Below are 20,919 nucleotides of genomic sequence, written 5' to 3'. Positions count from 1 at the left end.
TTGTGGCTCTGACCAAGGGGAGTACAGGAATGTAGATAATTTGGGGGAAAGATAGGCAATGAGGGGGTGGACAGGAATTTCAAAGAGGCGAGAAGGAATTAGGTTGTTTAAAAAACATCTGTGATTGCAGAACTCTACACCCACTTTCCATTTATAAATAGCCCGTCTCTCAGCTTGGCTTCTCCCGCACAAAGGCTGCAGTGAAAGAAACGCAGAGAGCAGCTGCTAGGGGACAAACGCAGGGCAGAGGCTGCAGAACTGGGATGAAAGGGAGGTAGGGGTCAGGAAAAGATTGCCCATGGCCCTTAGGGTAGATAAAATTGCAAGAGACAAAGAGCTAGCTGGAGGTTATCTTCCTTGGTGGACAGAAAAGACAGACTGCTGAGACAGCTGGACAGACACTCCTGAGAACCCAGTGATGACTTTTCTGAAGAAGGGCAGGGTAGAGAGGACTCCAGGGTTTCTGCCTTAGAAAATAGGGTGTTAATAACATGTTTAAGAAACTTTGAGGGCTGGACAGATGGCTCAGCGGTTAAGAGCACTGGCTGCTCTTCCGGAGGTTCTGAGTTCAATTCTCAGAAACCACATGGTGGCTCACAACCATCTGTAATGGGATCTGATGCCCTCTTCTGGTGTCTGTGAAGACAGCAACAGTGTACTCACGTACATAAAATAAATCTGTTTTTAAAAAGTAGCATTTAGGGCTGGAGAGATGGCTCAGAGGTGCTGCTCTTCTAAAGGTCCTGAGTTCAAATCCCAGCAACTACATGGTGGCTCACAACCATCTGTAATGAGATCTGATGCCCTCTTCTGGTGTGTCTGAAGACAGCTACAGTGTATATTCCCTGGCTTTTTTAGGGAAATATTTTGGCTGCCTTTATGTGGCCGAGGTTGATGCCACAAAGTTTTTTTTTTTAAATTTTTTTAAATTTATGTATTATATATGAGTACACTGTAGATGTTTTCAGACACACCAGAAGAGGGCATCAGATCTCATTACAGATGGTTGTGAGCCACCATGTGGTTGCTGGGAATTGAACTCAGGACCTCTGGAAAAGCTGTCAGTGCTCTTAACCGCTGAGCCATCTCTCCAGCCCTGATGCCACAAAGTTTTAATCGGAGAGTTGGAGGCTTAGTGTCAGTCTATACCTTCACAACCCTGCTCACACACAACTGCCTTGTCCTCTATCTTGCTGTCCTCTACCCATATTTTGTTGTAACTAGCAGAATCTATCTGAAGATGTTCTTTAGGGTTGTGGCAAGTTTGCTCCAGAACTGAAGTTTTAATACAAACTGTACTTAATACAAATGGTTGTAGAGAAGTGATTTGGGGCCCTGTCACTTATGAGACATGACTGTGAGACAGTTGCAGTTTAGATTGGTGAGAGCAGACTTTTAACACACACACACACACACACACACACACACACACACACACACACCAAACAACAACAAAATACTAGGCCCTTAACACATACACCAAACAACAACAACAAAAAAACAAACAAACAAACAAACAAAAACAAAAAACAAAAAAACCAGGCCCTTAAGATTTCTCTTCTGAAAACTCTCATGTAGGCACAACTGGTAGAAGGTAATTTTCTCATCTCCTCTAGAAAAGCATAGCCCAATAGGGAGCTGAGCACCATGTCAAAAATTTACAATTCCAGCAAATAAATGGGAGGCTGAGGCCAGCTTGGGCTACACAGTAAGACCCTGTCTCAGCTAAACTATGCTAGGTCATTTTTAAACAAGCTGTGGCCAGGCCTGTGATTCCAACATGGGAATATCAGAAAGTCAAAGACAACCTAAGCTATTGCTTTTAGAGCTTATCTTACAACAGAACACTCCAGACCAGTAAAACAGCCCTTCCAGGCTGAGACAGTGCTAAAGACCAGGAACTCAACAATTTTCATCTTAGCCTTCTTGGTGTTGCATCTCAGGCATGAGGCATCATGACTCTTTGAGAAAAGGTCCACATAACCCAGGCTGGCCTCAAGCGTGTGGTCATCTATGCTCAGCCTCCCAAAGCGTCAGCATTATAGATCTGACGACTGATTTCTGAGACAGGTTCTCAACATGGAACCTTGGTTGGCCTACAGCTCTCTATGTAGATCTGCCTTCTGCCTTCCAGGTGTTGGAATTAAAGGCATATGCTGCCATACTCAGCTATTATTAGTTTTTTGATATAGCTTCAAACTTGCTATGTAATGGATGATCTGTGAACTCCTGACCTCCCTGGTTTTGGGTTTGTATCATTGTCCCCATTTTTCTTATCCACAGATAGAACCCAATTACTCACTTCTGTTAGGTAAGTGTTCTACCACTAAGTCACACTTTAGGCTCTACGAATGAGACATTTATTTTCACTGAGCAATCCTAGACCATGGTAAATTCAGCAAGCCAAACTGCACAGGCAAAAGCAAAGTCCTGCTGCCCTCTGGTGGTAGACTGGTTCTCATAGTGTGTGTATAGAAACAGCAGGATAAACATGGTGCATTTTCCTAGATCATCTTTACTTGACTGTTTTTTGGGAGAAAAAAAGTAGGTAATGCAAAACACATTTTATATTAAAACATATGCAGATAATATTGAATAGAATATAAAATTTACATTCCTTTTAAGACAAAGTACGTTTGACATCAAAGACATTTCAAACTAAGCTACTCATGAGCTTCTGGTTGCATTCCTAGCCCTGAGCAGGAAAAGACCCTCACGCTCACACTACCTAACATCATGGCCTCTGGTGCATTGACAGAAGTCTAAAAGCAACAAAGTCAGTGCTTACTTATTTGGCAAAGTACCAGTGAATCAACACCTCAGGCTTTTTCATCTTATGAGCATTTTAACCTGCCGTTAAAAGGCTTGAGTGCATAGGCGCTCAATGTTTGAGTTGAAAAATTTCCTTCTAAAGTGAATTTTCCTCCAGTAAGTGTTTTTAACATGCCTAACAGAGGGTCTGACATGCGAGCTGGACAATATCCTAGAAACCATGTGGAAGTTGGTCCATGTCACTAGATAAGGAGTTACAAATACACTTCTCAAGGGTGTCATCAGAAATGAAAACCAAACTACTCACCTTCTGCAGTAACAAAAAGGAAACAAATGCTTAGGAGCAGGAGCTTATAGGCAATGGAACCGCAGTGAAGACAGACCTTAGAGGCTGGTGGGCACTGAGCACTGAGGGTACTGTTGTGCTGCAGTTTCTGCTTCTCATGTTACAAGAAGTCAAAAGCTTCTTTGGAGTGAAGGCCATACTTGCTCCCCAAATCTTGCTTAAGCCTCTGTAGCTGACCTTTTCCCCTGTTGGTGGTGGTGATTTTCTCTTCTATAGCAACAGAAGGCAGAAATCATGTATAGTAACTCGGCAACACTGAGAGATAAGATGGGTCGACTGCTTGGAAGCATGGCGGGAGGTAGACTAGTGGTTGCTGCTGACTTTCCAGTGTCTACCTACTCAGGTAATTCATAAACTCCCACATGGTATGCTTTCTTATATTTTAATCAACTCTTATAGAATTAGTTCTTTTTTTTACTGGGATTCTATTCTTCATTTGACAAAGCCCTCACCTGAGACTCAAATCTACATGACAGCCTCCTTATTATTTAGGAAAATACGTCTGTTTTCTGTTTAAAACAAGAATTTGGAGAAATAAATGTCCCACTTCAAATAACTACTGGAAAACTCCAGTGGCAAATGGAAAAAGAACAAAAAAGGCAGACACCATCACCTCCATTTTCCCAAGATTAAATGATTATTAAAAAAGCGTGCCACACTGTATAGAAATCAACATTCTCTCCCATAATTCTGTGCATTGGGACTATAGAAATGTCACTGTCCCTGCCCCACATCTTCAAATTAACATTCTCAGGTCACAACAGTAAGTCTTCCCCGAAGGAACCTTCCGGAAAAACAAGCTGTTTCCTCGGCTCATATTACCCTGGAAAAGAAAAGAAAACAGAAATAAAGTCATGAAGATGTACACAGACAATCTAAACCAGCACTTAGAACTGGACAAGTTTCTAGGAGATGGGACTGAAATGACTGTAGTAAGACTGGACCCACCAGTAAGTCTGTATTATACAGTTTTCATTAAGTACCTCTTATACCAGTTTCTTCATATATGAAACACTGTTTGAATAACATATGAGTAACACAGATCTTCGAAGGCTACTTTGAGACAGTTGTGGAAAATGCTTAACATTTTATCTGATATATCACAGATTTTGTAAGCATGTACAGGAACAATGGTTTCCCAGATATGGTTTGTCTGGCAACTTAATCCATTTTCTATGTTCTTTACTCCTACAACAGGGCATTACTTAGAAATGGGAACCACAGGAGGAAACTATCTTATAAAAACAAAGTCTGCTCTGGAGAAGAGCTGGGGGTGTAGCTCAGTGGTGAAGTGTTTCCCATACATGTGCAAGACCCTGAATTCAATGACTAACACCACAAAAAGACACTGAAAAACAGTCATGGAAAGGCAGCATTGTAGCAGAGCCTTATTTGGAAGGCTCTGGGTTTGATCCCTAGCACTCCAGGAAACAAAACAAAAACAAAATAATAAAAACACCAAACCAATTTAAAATAAGGAAGGGGTGTAAAACTCAGAAGGAAACCCACAACTTCAATGGTATTAAACTCATTCACAGACTCTAGCTTGGATTCAGCTAGCATGAACCGTGAGCACAAGTAACCATAGTAACAACTGGACCTATTCAGAGTCTAGTCTGGGAGAGCCTGTGTTCTGTGAACAAAGCCTTTCTCATCTCTTTTCCTGGGCTCTGTAAAGTAACCCAACAAAGAGCTTCTTTATATCCTTTCTCTGCAATCCTTTAAAAGTGCTTGCCACTCAAAACCATCTGTGAACTGATGGCCATTTTAGGTGGTTCCATGCTAAAGTTGGTGGACAACCCATCCCTTATCTTAGTGCCTACTAAAACTGTCTAGACTGATCAAAAATATTTGGTCAATGATATAACTCGCAGCAGTAACCATAAACTATAGTTTTGACAAACACATCCACTAACAGAACAGGAAGCAAGCAACTAGTTCTTTTTTTTTTTTTAGCTCTTTTTTATTTATTTTATATATGTAAGTACGCGGCTGCTGTCTTCAGACACACCAGAAGAGGGCAATGGATCCAATTACGGATGGTTGTGAGCCACCATGTGGTTGCTGGGAGTTGAACTTAGGATCTCTGGAAGAGCAGCCAGTGCTCTTAACCACTGGGCCTTCTCTCCAGCCCCAACAAGCAACTAGTTTTGTAGGTTATCACTTTGACAAACTTTTGTCAAGTAAATAATGTCTTATTTTCAGTCTTCATATCAATATATAAGTTCTCGGGAGTTACAGAAAGACAAGTCTGCTGGGCTGAGTTCAGTGCAAAGAGCATGTGCTCAGCCTGTATGAGGTCCTGGGTTCAGTCCCCAGCACTAAAATAAGAGAAAATCAGGTTTTGAAATTAGGCTATTACTTAAATAACTAGGAAAATTATCTTTCTGGATTCTATTTGTAACTTTCATCCTATCATTCAAATGGCTAATATGTGGTTAATATGTAGGGATTTTACTTCTTTATTCCAGCTGGTAACTTAAGAGAACAAAAACAAAATGAGAGAAAAAAGTACCGCTTTTTGTAGCATGCACCAGCAATCTATCCAAGAAGTGTATATTGGGGAGTAAGGAGGAGATCCACCAGCAAGCCTGAAATTAAAAACATTATTTACATCAACATATTTTCTCAAAATTCCAGCATAGGTTTCCTGAGAGTTTTAATGAATCAAATTATACCAGAAAAACAATCAACCATCCTATAGTTATGTTTCAAATCAACAAACAGAAACTGCATTAGTTCTGTTATCTGACAATCACACACGTGTGTAGGATGTAGTTTACTGCTCTTTCCTCACAGCTCTCATTTCCTTCCCATCTCTATCAACCCCGAATTCCCAGTGGATTCTTTGCCAGAATCATGATTTGGTTTTATTTTTTGATATAATTAGATTTTCCATTAGTTGATAAATGAACAACTACATGACTAACCATCTGGGAAAAGGAATTTATAAATGAATTTTTTTTTGTAAAGAATCCAGATATGATAACAGATAACTGTTGACTACACTCTCCTACCTGAATACAATCCATAACCAATTCTTCTTTAAAAAATTATGTGTACGGTTGTTTTGCCTGCATGAATGTCTGTGCACATACGCCTTCCTGAAGTCCAAAGAGGGTCCCAGAGGCCAAGGATCTTGACCTTAGCTGGCCTCAAACTCAGATACACTTGCTTCTGCCTACTGAGTATTAGGATTAAAGACGCTCAATACCAAGACCAGCTATTTAACTAACTTTAAAGTATGTGCTAGGCTAAAACATGGCTGCTCAAAAAATCTGAAAACAACACTGTCAGTTAAACACGAACTAATAATTCCATGTAGCTATTTCTTGTAAATTTCTTCTGAAAAAAGGAACATGCCTAAAAGACATATTAACTCAGATATTAGAACAGTTTAGGTCCATTTTTGTTTTTCTGACACAGTATCTCATGTAGCACATTTTGGTCTTAAACTTGCTATACATTCAAGTTTAGCTTTCATCATCATATGGTCTTCCTGCCTCTACCTCCCAAGAACTAGGATTAAGGCACACGATACCATGGTTAACTATAGAACAGAGTTATGAGTTAATTCAAGAAGCAACATTTCTGCTGATGTGGTTGAGCCACTAAACATCTGAAAATTGGAAATCAACGGTGTTCTCTAACAATATTCCAGGGCTGAACAAGTAGAGACAGGCAAATCCCTGAGGCTCACTGGCCAGCTAACCTAGATGAATCCGAGAGTTCTAGGCCAGCCAATGAAAGAACTTATCATAAAATACCAAGGTGAATGGCACCTGAGGAATTGACCTCTGCCCCCCCCCCAACACACATAGACTATGTGTGCAGATGTGCATGCATCCACACTTTATAAGTTCTACATATAGCTTCTATACTCCAAAAAGATATGAAGTAGCTGCTTAAAAACAGAATCTGATGAATGGAGAGATGCCTTAGTGTGCTTTCCCAGAGGACCTGAGTTCATTTCCCAGCACTCATTTCAGATGGCTTACAAACACCTGCACCTCCAGCTGTAGGGAATCTAACATCCTTCTGGCTTTCTTGGGCACCTGCATTCATTTGCACAAACTCCCATAAACAGGCATGCATACACATAATTAATAACTGTAGTGGTTTGAAAGAAAATGTTCCCCATAGGCTCATAGAGAGTGGCACTATTAGGAGGTGTGACCTTGCTGGAGAAGTGGGTTTCTAGGGGCAGGCTTTGAGGTATCCATAAGATCAAGCTAGGCCTTCCTAAGCAGTCTCTTTCCTGCTGCCTTAATATCTAGATGCAGAATTCTCAGCTCCTTCTCCAGCATCATGTCTGCCTGCATGCTGTCAAGCTTCCTTCCATGGTAATGGACTAAACCTCTGAAATTGTAAGCCAGCCCCAATTAAATGTTTTTCTTTATAGAAACTGTTGTAGTCATGGTATCTCTACACAGCTATAGAAATCCTAAGTCAGTTAAGAGCACTTGCTACTCTTGCATAAGCATAAGACCCAGCTTCGATTCTCAGCACCCACATGATGGCTTACAATCATCTATAACTCCAGTTTTAAGGGGGAACAGTTTACCAAAAAGGAAAATCAAAGAAGGGAAGCTTGGGCTGCAAATAACTAGAGGAGTATATATGTCTATCACACATGAAGACTTGGTTTCAGTCCTCCAAGAATACAAAAATAAATGCAAGAAAAGGATCACTGGGTAAAGCACTTGCTAAGAAAGGCCTGGGATCAGAGTTTGGATTCCCTGTACCTGCTCAATAGTTAAGACTGAATACTACAACCCTGCCCCCATATTCTGCACTTAGTAGACAGAGGATCCCCATGGCAAACTGCATAATTAGACTACCTGAACTGGTGACACACTCTGCCTTTGTAAATAAAAAGGACAACCACTGTGAAAGACACCCAATACATTAACTTCTTCTTCTTTTTTATTTATTTTATTTACATGAGTACACTGTAGCTGTCTTCTGATACCAGAAGAGGGCATCAGATCCCATTACAGATGGTTGAGACACCATGTGGTTGCTGAGAATTGAACTCAGGACCTTTGAAAGAGCAGTCAGGGCTCTTAACCATTGAGCCAGCTCTCCAGCCCCAATACATTAACTTCTAGCTTTCATATGCTAACATGTACAAGTACCAACCAAAAAAGCAAAAATCCCAAAGTACTTACCCACAGTTGTTGACAGCCATAAGATTAGATACAAGCACAAAGGGATATGTCAACATACTGGCAAAGAACTGCAACACAGGAAGACAGCCGAGTTACTACAGCATTCTCAGTCAACCTCGTCATTCTCCTTTCCTCAAAGGCCTAGTGCTATAATGCTCCAGTATTCGGACAGCAGTCTTGCATCCTCAGCAACCTCGAATGCTTTTACGTGGTTTCAGTAGAGGTACCTCTTTTGCCCCAACATATTTCTAATCTAACATTTGCCAAATTGCCAGGAGATTCTTATCCTAGGATTGGGGTCTCATTCGAATAAAAGCAAACTACTTATTGAAGAGAAAGAGTCTTAAATCAATACAAATAAAATGCTTCAAAGTACCCTGAAGAAAATACGAGCATCTTCTCAAAGACAGCGGCCTAGGAAGTGCCTTAGAAGCCCACTTTTGGCTGGTGTGATGATGGGCGCTGGCCATCTCACTACATGGGAGGCTGACAAAGTTTTCCAAGGCAGATAGGATGGCTCAGAGTTACAAGGAAAGTACTTGTTGCACCACTGATGATCTGAGTTTAATCCTCAGAACCAACACAGTGGACGGAGAACTGATTCCCCAAAGTCCTCTTACCTCCACATGCATGCCTTGGCTCTCACAACACAAAATAAACGTGTGAGTATAAAGGGTGCAGTTCTGTAAGTGCAATGTGAAAGATACAATGTGCCGCTGTTCCTACTTTGCCATGAAAGCTGAACAACACAAAAACTACTTGGGGTAGATGCTGCTGTGAGGAAGCAACTGTATTATTACCGTTGACAAAGAGTAGTGCATTAGATGGACATTCCCAGGGTGACATCTAGCAGCATTAAAACAGTCATCCAACAGGTTAGACTTATAAGAAAAACAAAAACAAACAACTGTTCCTAGAAAATTAAGAAACTCACTCCTGTGACAGCTTGGGAGTAACTTTTCATTTCATTCATGGTAGAGACCTAAAACAGAGAAAAAAACCTCTGTCAGGATGAATCATACACAAATCAGACAGTAAGTTAAAACTCATAAGTACACTAATAGATTGTATTTCTACATGGTCAGCCTGATAGTATGAAGATGAAGTTTAAGAATAAAAACAAAACAGCTATGATGAATATAAAAGTGGCAGTCAAGGCCAGGCAAATGGTGCATGCCTTATACCCAGCACTTGAAAGACAGATGCAAGTTCAGGTCAGCCAAGCTGCATAGTGAGACCTCACCTCAACAAAACACTGCCAATCAAGATGACTGACATACTGAAACCCTATCAAAAGATTTCCAAATGGACTGTCCTCATCAATCAATACTGACAAATTCTTATCACACTATGATGGATTAGGAAGAAATATACTTGCCTCAATATTTGAAAAACAGAATAAAATTGTGATGGGTAGGTAACAGGTTCCACACCATGGAAAAAAGCCTGTGGGAGGTCTTGTTTACACTATACACAAGAGATAACTCAGACCCTCAAACTCTCAGGCTGAGATTTCTAGGAGCCCCTTCAATACTCCAATAACACCAAACATCTATTCTCTGTCTTGTGTGCTCTAAAGTTAGGTATCAGAAGAAAAAAACATGAAGCCCTTACAACACCAGGGATAGATCCATGAGCACCACTCAGTTAAACTGTAGGTGTATCCTTCTATAAAAATAGCATGGCCATTCCATCAGCCTTTAAAAACTCAATAGTTTTTACCATATTATGTTATGTCTGGCACATAACAAACTACCATCTTTCTTACAGCTAAAATGGCTGCCAGTGAATACAAAGGAAGTCCCCACCAGCATATCTTACCAAGGACATAACCTACCCCACTGTCCAGTGCATAGGTATTGATGAGATAAGCCAGTGAGTTACACAGCCACAAAGAAATGATGTCACCTAGGAGGCGAGGAATGAGACCCCTACATGAAGACACAGTAAACAAAAAATTATGATCAAACAGTCTACTTAGTATGAACACTTCTCATAATCTAAGACTTTTATTCCCACTTTAAAAAATATAGGTCAGTTATAACCCTCTGACTACAGCCAACGTCTCACTTTACTATTAATAGCCATAATAAGGAAGGTCAAAGATTGGCAAGGTGCTTTGAAGAAGAAATTTAACATGGTTATACTAAACTATTTGATACTCAAATTTGGCAGGGCAAAAGATGAGGAAAAAAAGTCAAGTGAGAATGATCCAAACACAGAGATAGCAAAAAGGTGTTTCCATAGGCTAGAGAAGTATGTAGCTCAGTTGATAAGAGTGCTTAAAGCATGAGGCCCTAAGCTTGACACCCCCCCCATACTGTTCAAATGGGGTGTAGAGACCCACATCTCTAATTTAGCACTCAGTAGATGGAGGCAGGAGGAGCATGAAGGAGTTCAAGGCAATTTTCTGCTATGCAGCCAGTTCAAGGCCTGGAACATACGAGACTATGCCTTAAAACAAACAAACAAACAAACAAAAAAACCCATACACATAAAATAGCAATTAAAAAAAAAAAAAAAAGGAAAAGAAATCTGGAGCTAATAGTATTGCTCAGAGGTAGAGCAGGTGCAAAGACCTGTGTTTAATTTCTAGTATCAATCAATCAATCAATCAATCAATCAATCAATCAAAAAAGGACAAATAATTGCCCATAATAAATTTTTGTTAGTCAAGTAGAGTAGTTTAAGCTATTCCAAAGTCAAGCTTTGCAGAAACTTATTCTCCTAGTGTAATAAAAATACCTGTTATAACTTCTCCATTTTTAAAAAATTAGTGGGTTGGGAAGATTGCTCAGTGGTTAAGAGTACTGACTGCTCTTCCAGAGGTCCCGAGTTCAAATCCCAGCAACTACATGGTGGCTCACAGCCATCTGTAATGAGATCTGACACCCTCTTCTGGTGTGTCTGATTAAATAAATCTTTAAATTATTTTTTCTTTATACTAATTGTATCGTAAAAATTTATTATAAAGGTATGAACGTCAGATATTTACTAAAAAAGCAAAGATATTAGACATGGTATTGAATAACTTTAATCCTAGCACTTGAGAGGCAGAGACAGGTAGATCTCTGTGAGTTTAAGATACTACCTCAAAAACAAAATATAACAAACAAAAAAAGCAAGGCCTGCTCCAAGGGCTCAGCAGATTAAGGCTCTTATCACCATGCCTGTCAACCCAAATTCAATTTCTGGAACCCATACATGGAAAGAGAAAACTGACTTTCACACATGCACACACAGAGGTGCAGAAGAAACAGGAGTTCAAGTCATCCTCATCTAGTTTGAGGTCAGTCAAACTGTGAGCTATCAAAGACAGTGCTTTTAAAAAAGAACAAAAAAACAAAACCTTATTTTAAACATATAAAACAGCTAGAAAAAAAACGGAGGTATAGGATCATTAAAATGAGAAATTTAAGTCAGTAGATGTCTGTTAAACCCTGAGAGAACATTTTTCCCACAAATTAAACAAAGACCCATTGCCTTTTTAAAAAGAAAGCTTTCCTACTGACACAAAAACCATTTACAGGCAAACCTAACATTTACTCACGCAAAAAATCCTACGATGCCTTCTTCCCGGTAGATGGTTACTATGGAGTCACACAGTCCGCTAGGCAATGATAAAAGGTGAAGGGCATTAAGATCACTTGAGCTATTGGAAGGGGTTCAATAACCACCTCACCACCCACCCAACAGGGCCACATAGAGCCCAAGCCGGCCTAAATTCATCAAGTAGAGGCTGACCTCAGCTCCTGTCTGCAGCTTCCAGAGTGGCCATAGGTATACCTCACAACACCTAGTTAATAACTGCTTTTGACAAAACCAATTTCATGACTCCCTTTCCTCACAATTTTTTAGCACTGGTTGAGTCTTGTAAAGTGGTTAAATTCCATTTTAAAAAAAAATGAAGCTATTAGGGCTAGTGAGATGGTTCAGTGGTTAAGAGCACTGGCTTCTCTTCCAGAGACCTAGCTTCAATTCCCAGGATCCACAGGGTAGCTCACAATCCTCTGAAACTCAGGTCTCAAGGGATCTGATGTTCTCTTCTGACCTCTATGTGCATCAGACATGCATGAGGTGTAGACATGCAAGTAAGTAAAACATCCAACACATTAAAAAAAAGGTTAAACAATTAACTTCGAAGGGATAGCCAGGAGGTGGTGGCACACCTTGAATCTCAGCACTTGGGGGGCAGAGACAGCTGGATCTCTGTAAAATTGAGGCTAGCTTGGTCTATCAAGTGAATTCCAGTACATCCAGGGCTACAAAGAAACCCTGTCTTTAAAAAAAACAAAACAAAACAAAAACAAAACAAAACAAAAAAAAACTAATAAATAAATGAGAGAGAGAGAGAGGGAGGGAGGGGGAATATGATTGACTAGTAGGGTGTGTATAGAGAGACATACAGACAGAGACACTGGCTGACTATGCAGAGTGTGTTATACACAGTTCAGAAGGCATTTGGCTTCAGTGGCCCTACCTTGTAGTCTGTGGTCCTTGGGCAGGATCCTAACTTAGCCTAGACCTATTTTCTCATATTTTATTGCTTTTGGTACAGTTAAAATAATACAACAGTGTGAATTTGTACTGTAAATACTGAAGAACCTTAAAAAAATAAAGTAGTAATGCTTTCTTTTTGCTTTAGCAAACTTTCTGAGTAGTTAAAAACAGAACAGGCTGAAAAGATGCTTGGTGCCTAAGAGCACTTGTTTCTCTTAAAGGTTCTGGTTCAGTTCCCAGAACCTAAATGGGGGCTCACAGCTGTTTCTAACTATAGTTCCAGGGTATCTTGACACCTCTTCTGGCCTTCATGGATACTGAATGCATTTGGTTCACATATAGGCAAGCAGGTGCGCACATAATAAAGAAAAACAAACCCCAAACACTTACCAGTACTTAGACTCTCTGCCAATAAACTGTACCATGGACCTCAGAGTGATCACTGTAGAACAGAGAATAGACTATTTGAGTCAGTAAGGCAACATAGCTGGTAAAGATGCTTGCTGACAAGCCCTACAACCTGAATTTGATCCTCAGAAGCAATGTACCAGAAAAAGAAAATGGATTCCCAATATATATTCCCAATATATTCCTCACATATGCTGTGGAAGGCCTGTCCCTTCCTCTGCCAAAATAAATGGAAAACAAATTCTTTTTTAACTAAAATAAAAATCACACCAACTATGTTGAGACTTATTTTGATAACCTTACAGTTTTGTTTTGTTTTTATTCTAAGGACACTATCTGAAAAAAGATGGTGATGCAGGTGAACCAAGAACATGAAGGCAGAGCCCTCCAGTCAATGCCCACACAAAGCTCTCTAAATGTCCAAGAAAGATCAAACTATACAATAAAGAAGTGAGATTACTTTACACCATCAACTGCAAACATACCGTGGAAGGGATGTGTGATGAGGGTAGCAGCAGAGCGAGCAATCATCTCTCGAGTTGTCTAGAAACAAAGCACACGTCTGAAATTTAAGTAAATGCTGCTCCTATTCCTATAAACAGTACAGGGCAAAGGACTAGGCACTGAAGCTTTCCAGTTTGGGAGTCAGGAAATTAAAGTCATGTTTTGCCATTTCATTACACCTCTCATGAATTTCAACCTGTTTTCCCCAATTCTATACACAAGTCAAAAACATCAGAAAACAAATGCAAACACACACACACACCCAAAGAAACAGAGAGGGTTACCAGCATGAATAGACTTACCAGAGTTGGAGTCATTCATTCATTCAGCAGTAGTAGGAACTGAATCAGGGCCTCACCCATGCTAACAAGCTATATTCCTGGCCCCCTTTCTACTTTCTTCATGCAGTCTGTCTCAATGTTTAGGCTGGCTTTGAGTGTACTCTGTAACACAAGCAGGCCCCAAAGTTCTACTCATCCTGCTTCAACCTCCCAAAGTAACTGGGATTACAGGCCCGAGGCATCAGGTCTAGATAAAGCATGAATTCGGATTATTTACTTTATCTCACAATGAAAGGTTTCAAAGAAGTTGCTATCTACACTAGAGAGATGTTAGGCTTTAGATATATGCCAACATCTTAAGGACACCAATTCTGCAAGTGTGGAGCCTCAGAGCTTCTATTGTAAGTTATCTTTTCAGTCTAGGAAATGCTCTAAGTTAAGCTACGTTTCCAGCCTTAGAGTAGTTCTGAAGCCAAGCATGGGGAAAACAGACAAGTGACATTTCAGCTGTAGAGTAATACCACAAAAGCATCTCTGGACAAATAAGAGCCAACATACAAAGTTTCTGTGTGCTGGGTATGGCGCACCCACAGAGGCAGGTGGGTCTGAGTTTGAGGACAGCCATATCTATATAAAGTTCCAGGCCAGCCAGGGCTACATAATGAGAACCTGTCTCAATAAAATAACTAAAAGATAAAAAATGAAAAAATTAGCTTGCTACCTATTTTCAACATTCTAGAAGACTTTCAAAGCTGGACATGATGGTATATTCCTGCAATTTCACACTGAGGAGAGGAGAGCTGAGGAAGGAGGATTGTTGATTTCAGGGCCACTTGGACTACAAGACTATCAAATAAGTAATAAATAACAAAAGAATTAAATTAGGGGCTAGAGATTCCTGGGTGTTCTTCCAAAGGGCCCAGGTTGGCTCCTAGTACTCCTAGTACTACCCACAGTAGTTCTCAACTCTCTGTAGTTCCAGGTCTAAGAAATACTCTTCTGGCCTCTGCAGGTACCAGGCAGGCATACAAATAGACAAAATAACCCCACACATAAAAAGAATAAATGTAAAAATTGCTTCAGCCTTAACAACAGAGTAGCACCTGTTCCCAACAGCAGGCCAGGCTCTTCTTTTGGGTTAGCAGACAGGAAACTCAATTTAAACTGAACATTTTTTTCCCCACTTGGAAAGCACAGGATGCATAATCCTGGTTCAATCACATGGGATAAATTAATCTCTTACCTCTTTGATAACTCGGTCAAAGGAGGATGAACCTTCTTTTTGTACATTTATAGATCCTAACTCCTGGAAATCAAAAGCAAAGACAGAAATCTCAATGGTTTTAAATAGAAGTCTTCAAACAAAGATGCCCCGTCATCTTTTCCTTACAGCCACCCCATAAGATAACACGCAACTGAGATTAGGAGGAAAGAAAAGCCTTGGCTTTTCCCTAGGGAGGTTCAAGCAGCAGGAATTTGCCAGAGACAGGGGTTCACCCAGAAAGCTTCAACATACCTCTGGTTTCTCGGACTCCTGGTAATACTACAGAAGACACAGAAATGAAGGATAATTAGAGCTATTAGAGTGTTCAGTTACAGAAGGTATTGACAGAAAGTGAGAAGCATTGATTTTCTTCTGCAAAACTCCTAATCTTTACTCCACGGCAATCAACTGGACTAATCTCTAAGGCGGTATTATTGCTACACTATGCCTGCTTTGTTTTGTTGTCTGTTTTGCTAGGGCTTCATGTAATCTAGGCTAACTTTAACCTCTAAAGAAGTCAGGAATGGCCTCAAACCTCTGATGCTTCTACTTCTACCTCCCAAGTACTGGGATGGAATCCAGGTCTTTGCATGTGCCAGACAACACTGCCTAGTAGATGATAGTTACCTTTATTATTTTCTTTGTGTTTTTCTCTTTCACTCCTTTTTTGAGACAGGCCCTGTAGCCAATAATGACCTTGAACTTTTTACCCTTGCCTCTACCTGCAAAGTGCTGAGCTTACAGGCTTGCTAGACCATCCTGTGCTTCATTTTCTAGTCTTACCAGATTTAAAAACAAAACAAAACAAAACAAAACAAAACAAAACAAAACAAAACAAAAAACAGGTAACACTTAAAAAAGAAAGAAAAGAATTACTGTTGGATGCAGTGGCATACACCTTTAATTCTAGCATTCAGGAGGCAAAAGGAAGAGGATATCTGTGAATCAAAGGCTAGCCGCGTCTACGTAGCTCCAGGCCAGCCACAGAGAAACACTGTTTTAACTGCCCCCCCCCCCAGAAGTCTCCTTAGCCCCTAGGCTTGTACAACACAGACACCTGACAGTCAATGATGCTGACCATTCTAGGGCCCTCCCTCCCAGCTGGCTGTAGCTTAGGGATTACAGTAGGCAATAATGCTTTATCTGTTTTAGGCAGAATATGAGAATGCATAAGACTCACGGGGCATGCCTGTAAGAGTGGGCAAAAGGCTCAAGAAGCCAAGGGTATGTTTTTTCCTTCAGACTGTTTTGAAAACATCCTATAGCCTACTGCTTCCCTTCTGTCCACAGCCAGGTTTCTTTGAACATCTGGGTCTACAGATGTCTCCCAAGCCAACTGCTACCTACATGTGTGTGTGTCCAGGGGACCTCAGATAGCGCAGCACCTTCAAGCTAGGTTTTTGTCATAAGGACCTAGAATGTCACATGAGTAGTTGCCTTCTGTACAGGCAACAGGGCACAAAGTGATGAAATGCTAACTATGGTTCTGGTGAAGCCAGGCCTAAAGGAAGGCCTTTAGGATGCTTGAAGTCTAATAAAAATTACAACGGTGGTCAAACAGAACTCAGGAATTGCTCACTTCAGCTGGGCCATAAAATCTCTAGAAATGTTCATAACCCATAAAGTACCTTTCACAATGTGGACAAACAATAGCATCTACAGCTCCTTCAGCTTCAGGTACTCTAAGAAGGGTGCCCAACACCCTTCTGCAAACCAGTATCTGAGCCCAGGTGGGTAGAAGCATGCTATGCACAGGCCAGGCTGACTAGGAACTACAGCATTTCACATTTTGAGTGCTTGGACGTAAACTAAGTCAAATGGGACCACCACCTGGCAGAAGCTACAGGAGGCCATGGCCAGCTGCAAAATGTACCTAAGGCCACTTTTCTTGCCATGCCGACTCTCCATGCCACCAATCTCCAGCAGCTGGCACCAGGACTAGAGAGCCAGCATATGGCAAGGTGTGTGTAATCGGAGGAAGCTGGAGAGGGCTAAGGGCTCAGACCGTACTCCACTGTAGCATGGAACCCTGGAATTGAGCCTTCCAAGAACATTTTACTACCTGCACCCATCAGTTTTATTTTTTTAAACTTTAAACTTGAATAGGCCTTGAATTCCTGATCCCCCTCCCCCATCCCTTAAATGCTAGGATTCCAAGCATATACCATTATGCACAGCAGCAGCTCTTGCTTCTTCACAGTACCTATAGAAAATGTGTCACTAAGCTAATATTAGAAATTAAAAAAAATCACTCCAGAAAAAGTATGTTTTAGTTAGCTTTCTTCCTCTGCAATAAATTAATAAACAAACAAAAAGAAGTTTAAAAATAACAAACTGTACAGGTGAATGGAACCAATTTCTTCTCAGAATCCATTTTAAAGGAAAAAGGTCAATTACTTCAACCTGCTCAAATTTCCTGTTTCTTGGGGAAAAGTAGGTATTTCATGAAAAACTTTTCTTTTTCTTAATTAAAAAAAAAAAAAGAAAAAAAAAAAAGATTTGTTTATTTATTTTATGAGTACACTGCGGCTGTGTTCAGACACACCAGAAGAGGGCATCAGATCTCAGTACAGATGGTTATGAGCCACCATGTGGTTGCTGGGAATTGAACTCAGGACCTCTGGAAGAGTAGTCAGTGCTCTTAACTGCTGAGCCATTTCTCCAGCCCAAGAAAAAATTTTCAAGACCAGCATGTGGGCACGCACTTGTAATTTTTGCAGTCAGAAGGTAAATCAAATTCAAGGCCAGCCCAGGTTACTTAAGCAAGACTGAGGACAGTCTATGCTTCACAGAAAAATCCTGTCTTCAATCCTTCAGCTAATCAATAAAGAGAAAATGGCTTTCAAGAGAAAGAGATGCCATGCCAGGGTTCTACTTTCAAATTGCTCTTTATAGCAGAATAAACTGTGCATAAAAGGTAGCCAAAACGTATGAGAACATTAATTGATTTCCTCTTACCTGTAAAACTTTACCATGGACCACAGTTCCAAGGACTCCTGAACATAGTCTTGGAGTTAAGCCTGTGAACAACCCACGCCTGCCATCGATGCTTGCAATGTGCTGAGCTAAGAACACAAGTCAGAGATTTAGGTTCTAGTCCAAAAATATGGTTACAAGGCAGCATGCCTTCTATGTATTTTCTTTTAGTAACTCTAGCCTTCATTGTCAACCATTCCAGATAAATCAAAGGCACCTACCATAGCTAAAGAGGCCAGGAAGCTGACATACTTGTCGCCCAAAAATATTTCGTCCTATTGTTGGAGGAAGAGGCTCATATCCCACCTTTAAAAACAAAGGAACATTTCAAAACATTAAGCAACACACAGAAATACTTCGGTGGCAAGGTCTTGAAAAAAGGAAATCTGGCTCAACTTTGTTTATGTTTGATGCTGAAATGGGCTCTATGCCTGTCCTATGCTCAGTGTCAGCAAGCTGCCTCCTTAGCCCCAATGCAGTTTATGTTCTTTAAGTCGCTGATGAAGTATCATCTTTATCAGTCTTTTGTTCTGATTGTTAGATTAAGACTGGGTTCAATAAACTCCAATTTGCCCTTTGAGTTGAGTCTATAAAGTAAACCACGGAACTAATTATAGATTATTAAACTGATCGCTAACAATGAAAGCCTAGTTTACCGATAAGGCTGACAAATATTTTTTACAACATTTTTCATATTAAAACAAAATAAAATATTTACTGAACCAGCATCAAATGCCTACCTAGATGGCTAGACAACAAAGGCAAATGCATACATCTGGGTAATTCACTTATAAAAATAATTACAAGTTAGGTCCACATTAAATGTAAGACTCATTAGCAATATATAGAAAGTCATAAAAATTAATGATTGCCATTTTATTTGTACAGTGTATTCGGGGATTATAGTGCCAAAGGGAATCTTGAGATAACAATACAGGGTAGTTTGTGCTCTGTTGTTGCATGCCTCCATCTGTGCTAAAACTCCCCTTCTGAACTCACTGAAAGTGCTGCCATGCAACTTTTAAAACAGTATTTGGGAATTTCATCAACCTCCTGAGATACTTGGCAACACACAGGATATTGTGAAATGAGAATTTAGGATATTGAATTGTTGAGGCAAGAACACTGAACATCACTAAAAACACTGTCCTTTGAGAACTATTTAGTGGGTTCATACATGTTCTGCAAAATACTGTCAATTCTGTTTTAGACAGACTTTACTTTCTGTGTTTCAACGTCTACACTAAAGTCTGACTTATATTAGTCAATTTGGCAATTTGTATGAATAACAATTAAAAAATGAGGTCCACTCCAGAGTTTTGCTTTTCTTTTTTTTCAGAATGGTAGACATTGAGGACAGGGATTCTAAAGCCTGCGTCTTTCCAGGACACAATGCATGCGGTATGTCAACACTTAATAAATGCTTAAAAATGGCCTGTTCATCACAGGGAAAGTTAGAAAAGCAATTGAAAATACTATCACCAGCTAAAAGTAGGCCTCCTTACCCATGAATATAAACGACCACTTTAGAAATATTTTATAGCAGACTGGAAAGATTTCAAAGGGAGGCAAGAGAGACATCTGGGGGGGTTTAAATCAGCTAAAGTGTTTAAAAAGAACTGATTTCTAGCTCTGACCAACGTGTTTTCCATTGTTATGAACCACATGGGCTACTGTGAAATCGTTCAATGGATTCTTAGGAAATCTGACTTCAATATCACTTCTCAATGTGTTCCTTGTTTATATCCGGGTATCTGGTGTTAAAATCTCTGAACGCGAATCGAAGTAGAAACAGCAAAATAGAAAAGCCGAATAAAAACAAAAAACAGTAAGATGTTAGCTTTCCCAGAATTTCAAATTTGTTCTTAGATGAGTCATTTCACGTCTCGGGTTAGAGATACTTCGCCGAGAAGGAGCGGCCGAGGTGTGAATGCCAATACCGGAGGGGCGACAAGGAAGGGGGTTGTGAAGCCCTTAGGTGGCAACCCGACTGGAACAGGGGAGGAAAAACAAAGTTGAGAAGAGTCACCGGGCAGGGAAGGCCAGGGTGGCAGTTGGCTGCGGAAAGGGAGCGGGCCTGCCCGGGGCGACCTCGGGATGTGTCCGAGAGGGGCCGCGAGGCCGTGTAAGTTGTTCCTGACGAGAGAGAAGGGCAGCATCTCCAGAGGGCGAAGGCCTGGGACGCAGAGCCGACCCACAGGCGCAGAGGGCGGTGGCGACCTGACAGGACGCCGGCGGGGAAGGAAGGGGCGACGACTCATACCTGGATGAGCACTTTCACGTACATGAGCGGCTGGGACAGGATGGTGAGACCGGAGCCCAGGAGCACCTGACTGGCCGCGTCCGCCATGATGGCACCCGCGGACGGACGGACAGACGGAGTCACCAAGCGACACAGCCGGTTCCAGATCACGTGTCGGGGGCGCCGGCTTCACTGGCCCGCCCGCGGCGCGCCGCCCGCCTAGGCCCCGCCTACTGGCCCGCCCAAAGAAACGGCAGGCGCTCGCGAGGGGCGCCTGGGGCGGGGCTTTTGGGCGGGACGCACATGCGTCTGGGTGCAGACTCCTCGCGCCACTACGAAAGGCGATTTCTCTTGCGCCTGCGCAAGCCGGAAGTGTCCGGAAGTAGTAGGGAGGGGATAGTAGTGAGGTGGTGGCGGCGGGGTGACCCTGAGGGCAAAGGCAAGGTCAGAGAACT

General features: G+C 41.1%; 1 protein-coding gene across 1 annotated transcript; it reads right to left on the bottom strand.

Annotated features, from left to right (window-relative positions):
- Positions 1 to 3,732: 3,732 nt before the first annotated feature.
- On the bottom strand, positions 3,733 to 20,645 carry MTCH2 (mitochondrial carrier 2). The gene is made up of 13 exons (XM_080931194.1): positions 20,486 to 20,645; positions 18,444 to 18,528; positions 18,205 to 18,311; positions 15,499 to 15,525; positions 15,226 to 15,288; positions 13,683 to 13,740; positions 13,180 to 13,231; positions 11,840 to 11,899; positions 10,127 to 10,220; positions 9,224 to 9,271; positions 8,290 to 8,357; positions 5,634 to 5,709; positions 3,733 to 3,941 (listed from the first exon to the last, which is right to left on the bottom strand). The coding sequence occupies exons 1-13, from the start codon at positions 20,570 to 20,572 to the stop codon at positions 3,855 to 3,857; spliced, it is 912 nt and encodes a 303-aa protein (XP_080787320.1). The 5' UTR covers positions 20,573 to 20,645; the 3' UTR covers positions 3,733 to 3,854.
- Positions 20,646 to 20,919: the final 274 nt, after the last annotated feature.

The sequence above is a fragment of the Micromys minutus genome (assembly GCF_963924665.1).
Source record: "Micromys minutus genome assembly, chromosome: 17".
NCBI classification, from domain to species: Eukaryota; Metazoa; Chordata; class Mammalia; order Rodentia; family Muridae; genus Micromys; species Micromys minutus.
The sequence above is the reverse complement of the archived record's forward strand: the minus strand, read 5'-3'. Positions and strand labels throughout refer to the sequence as shown.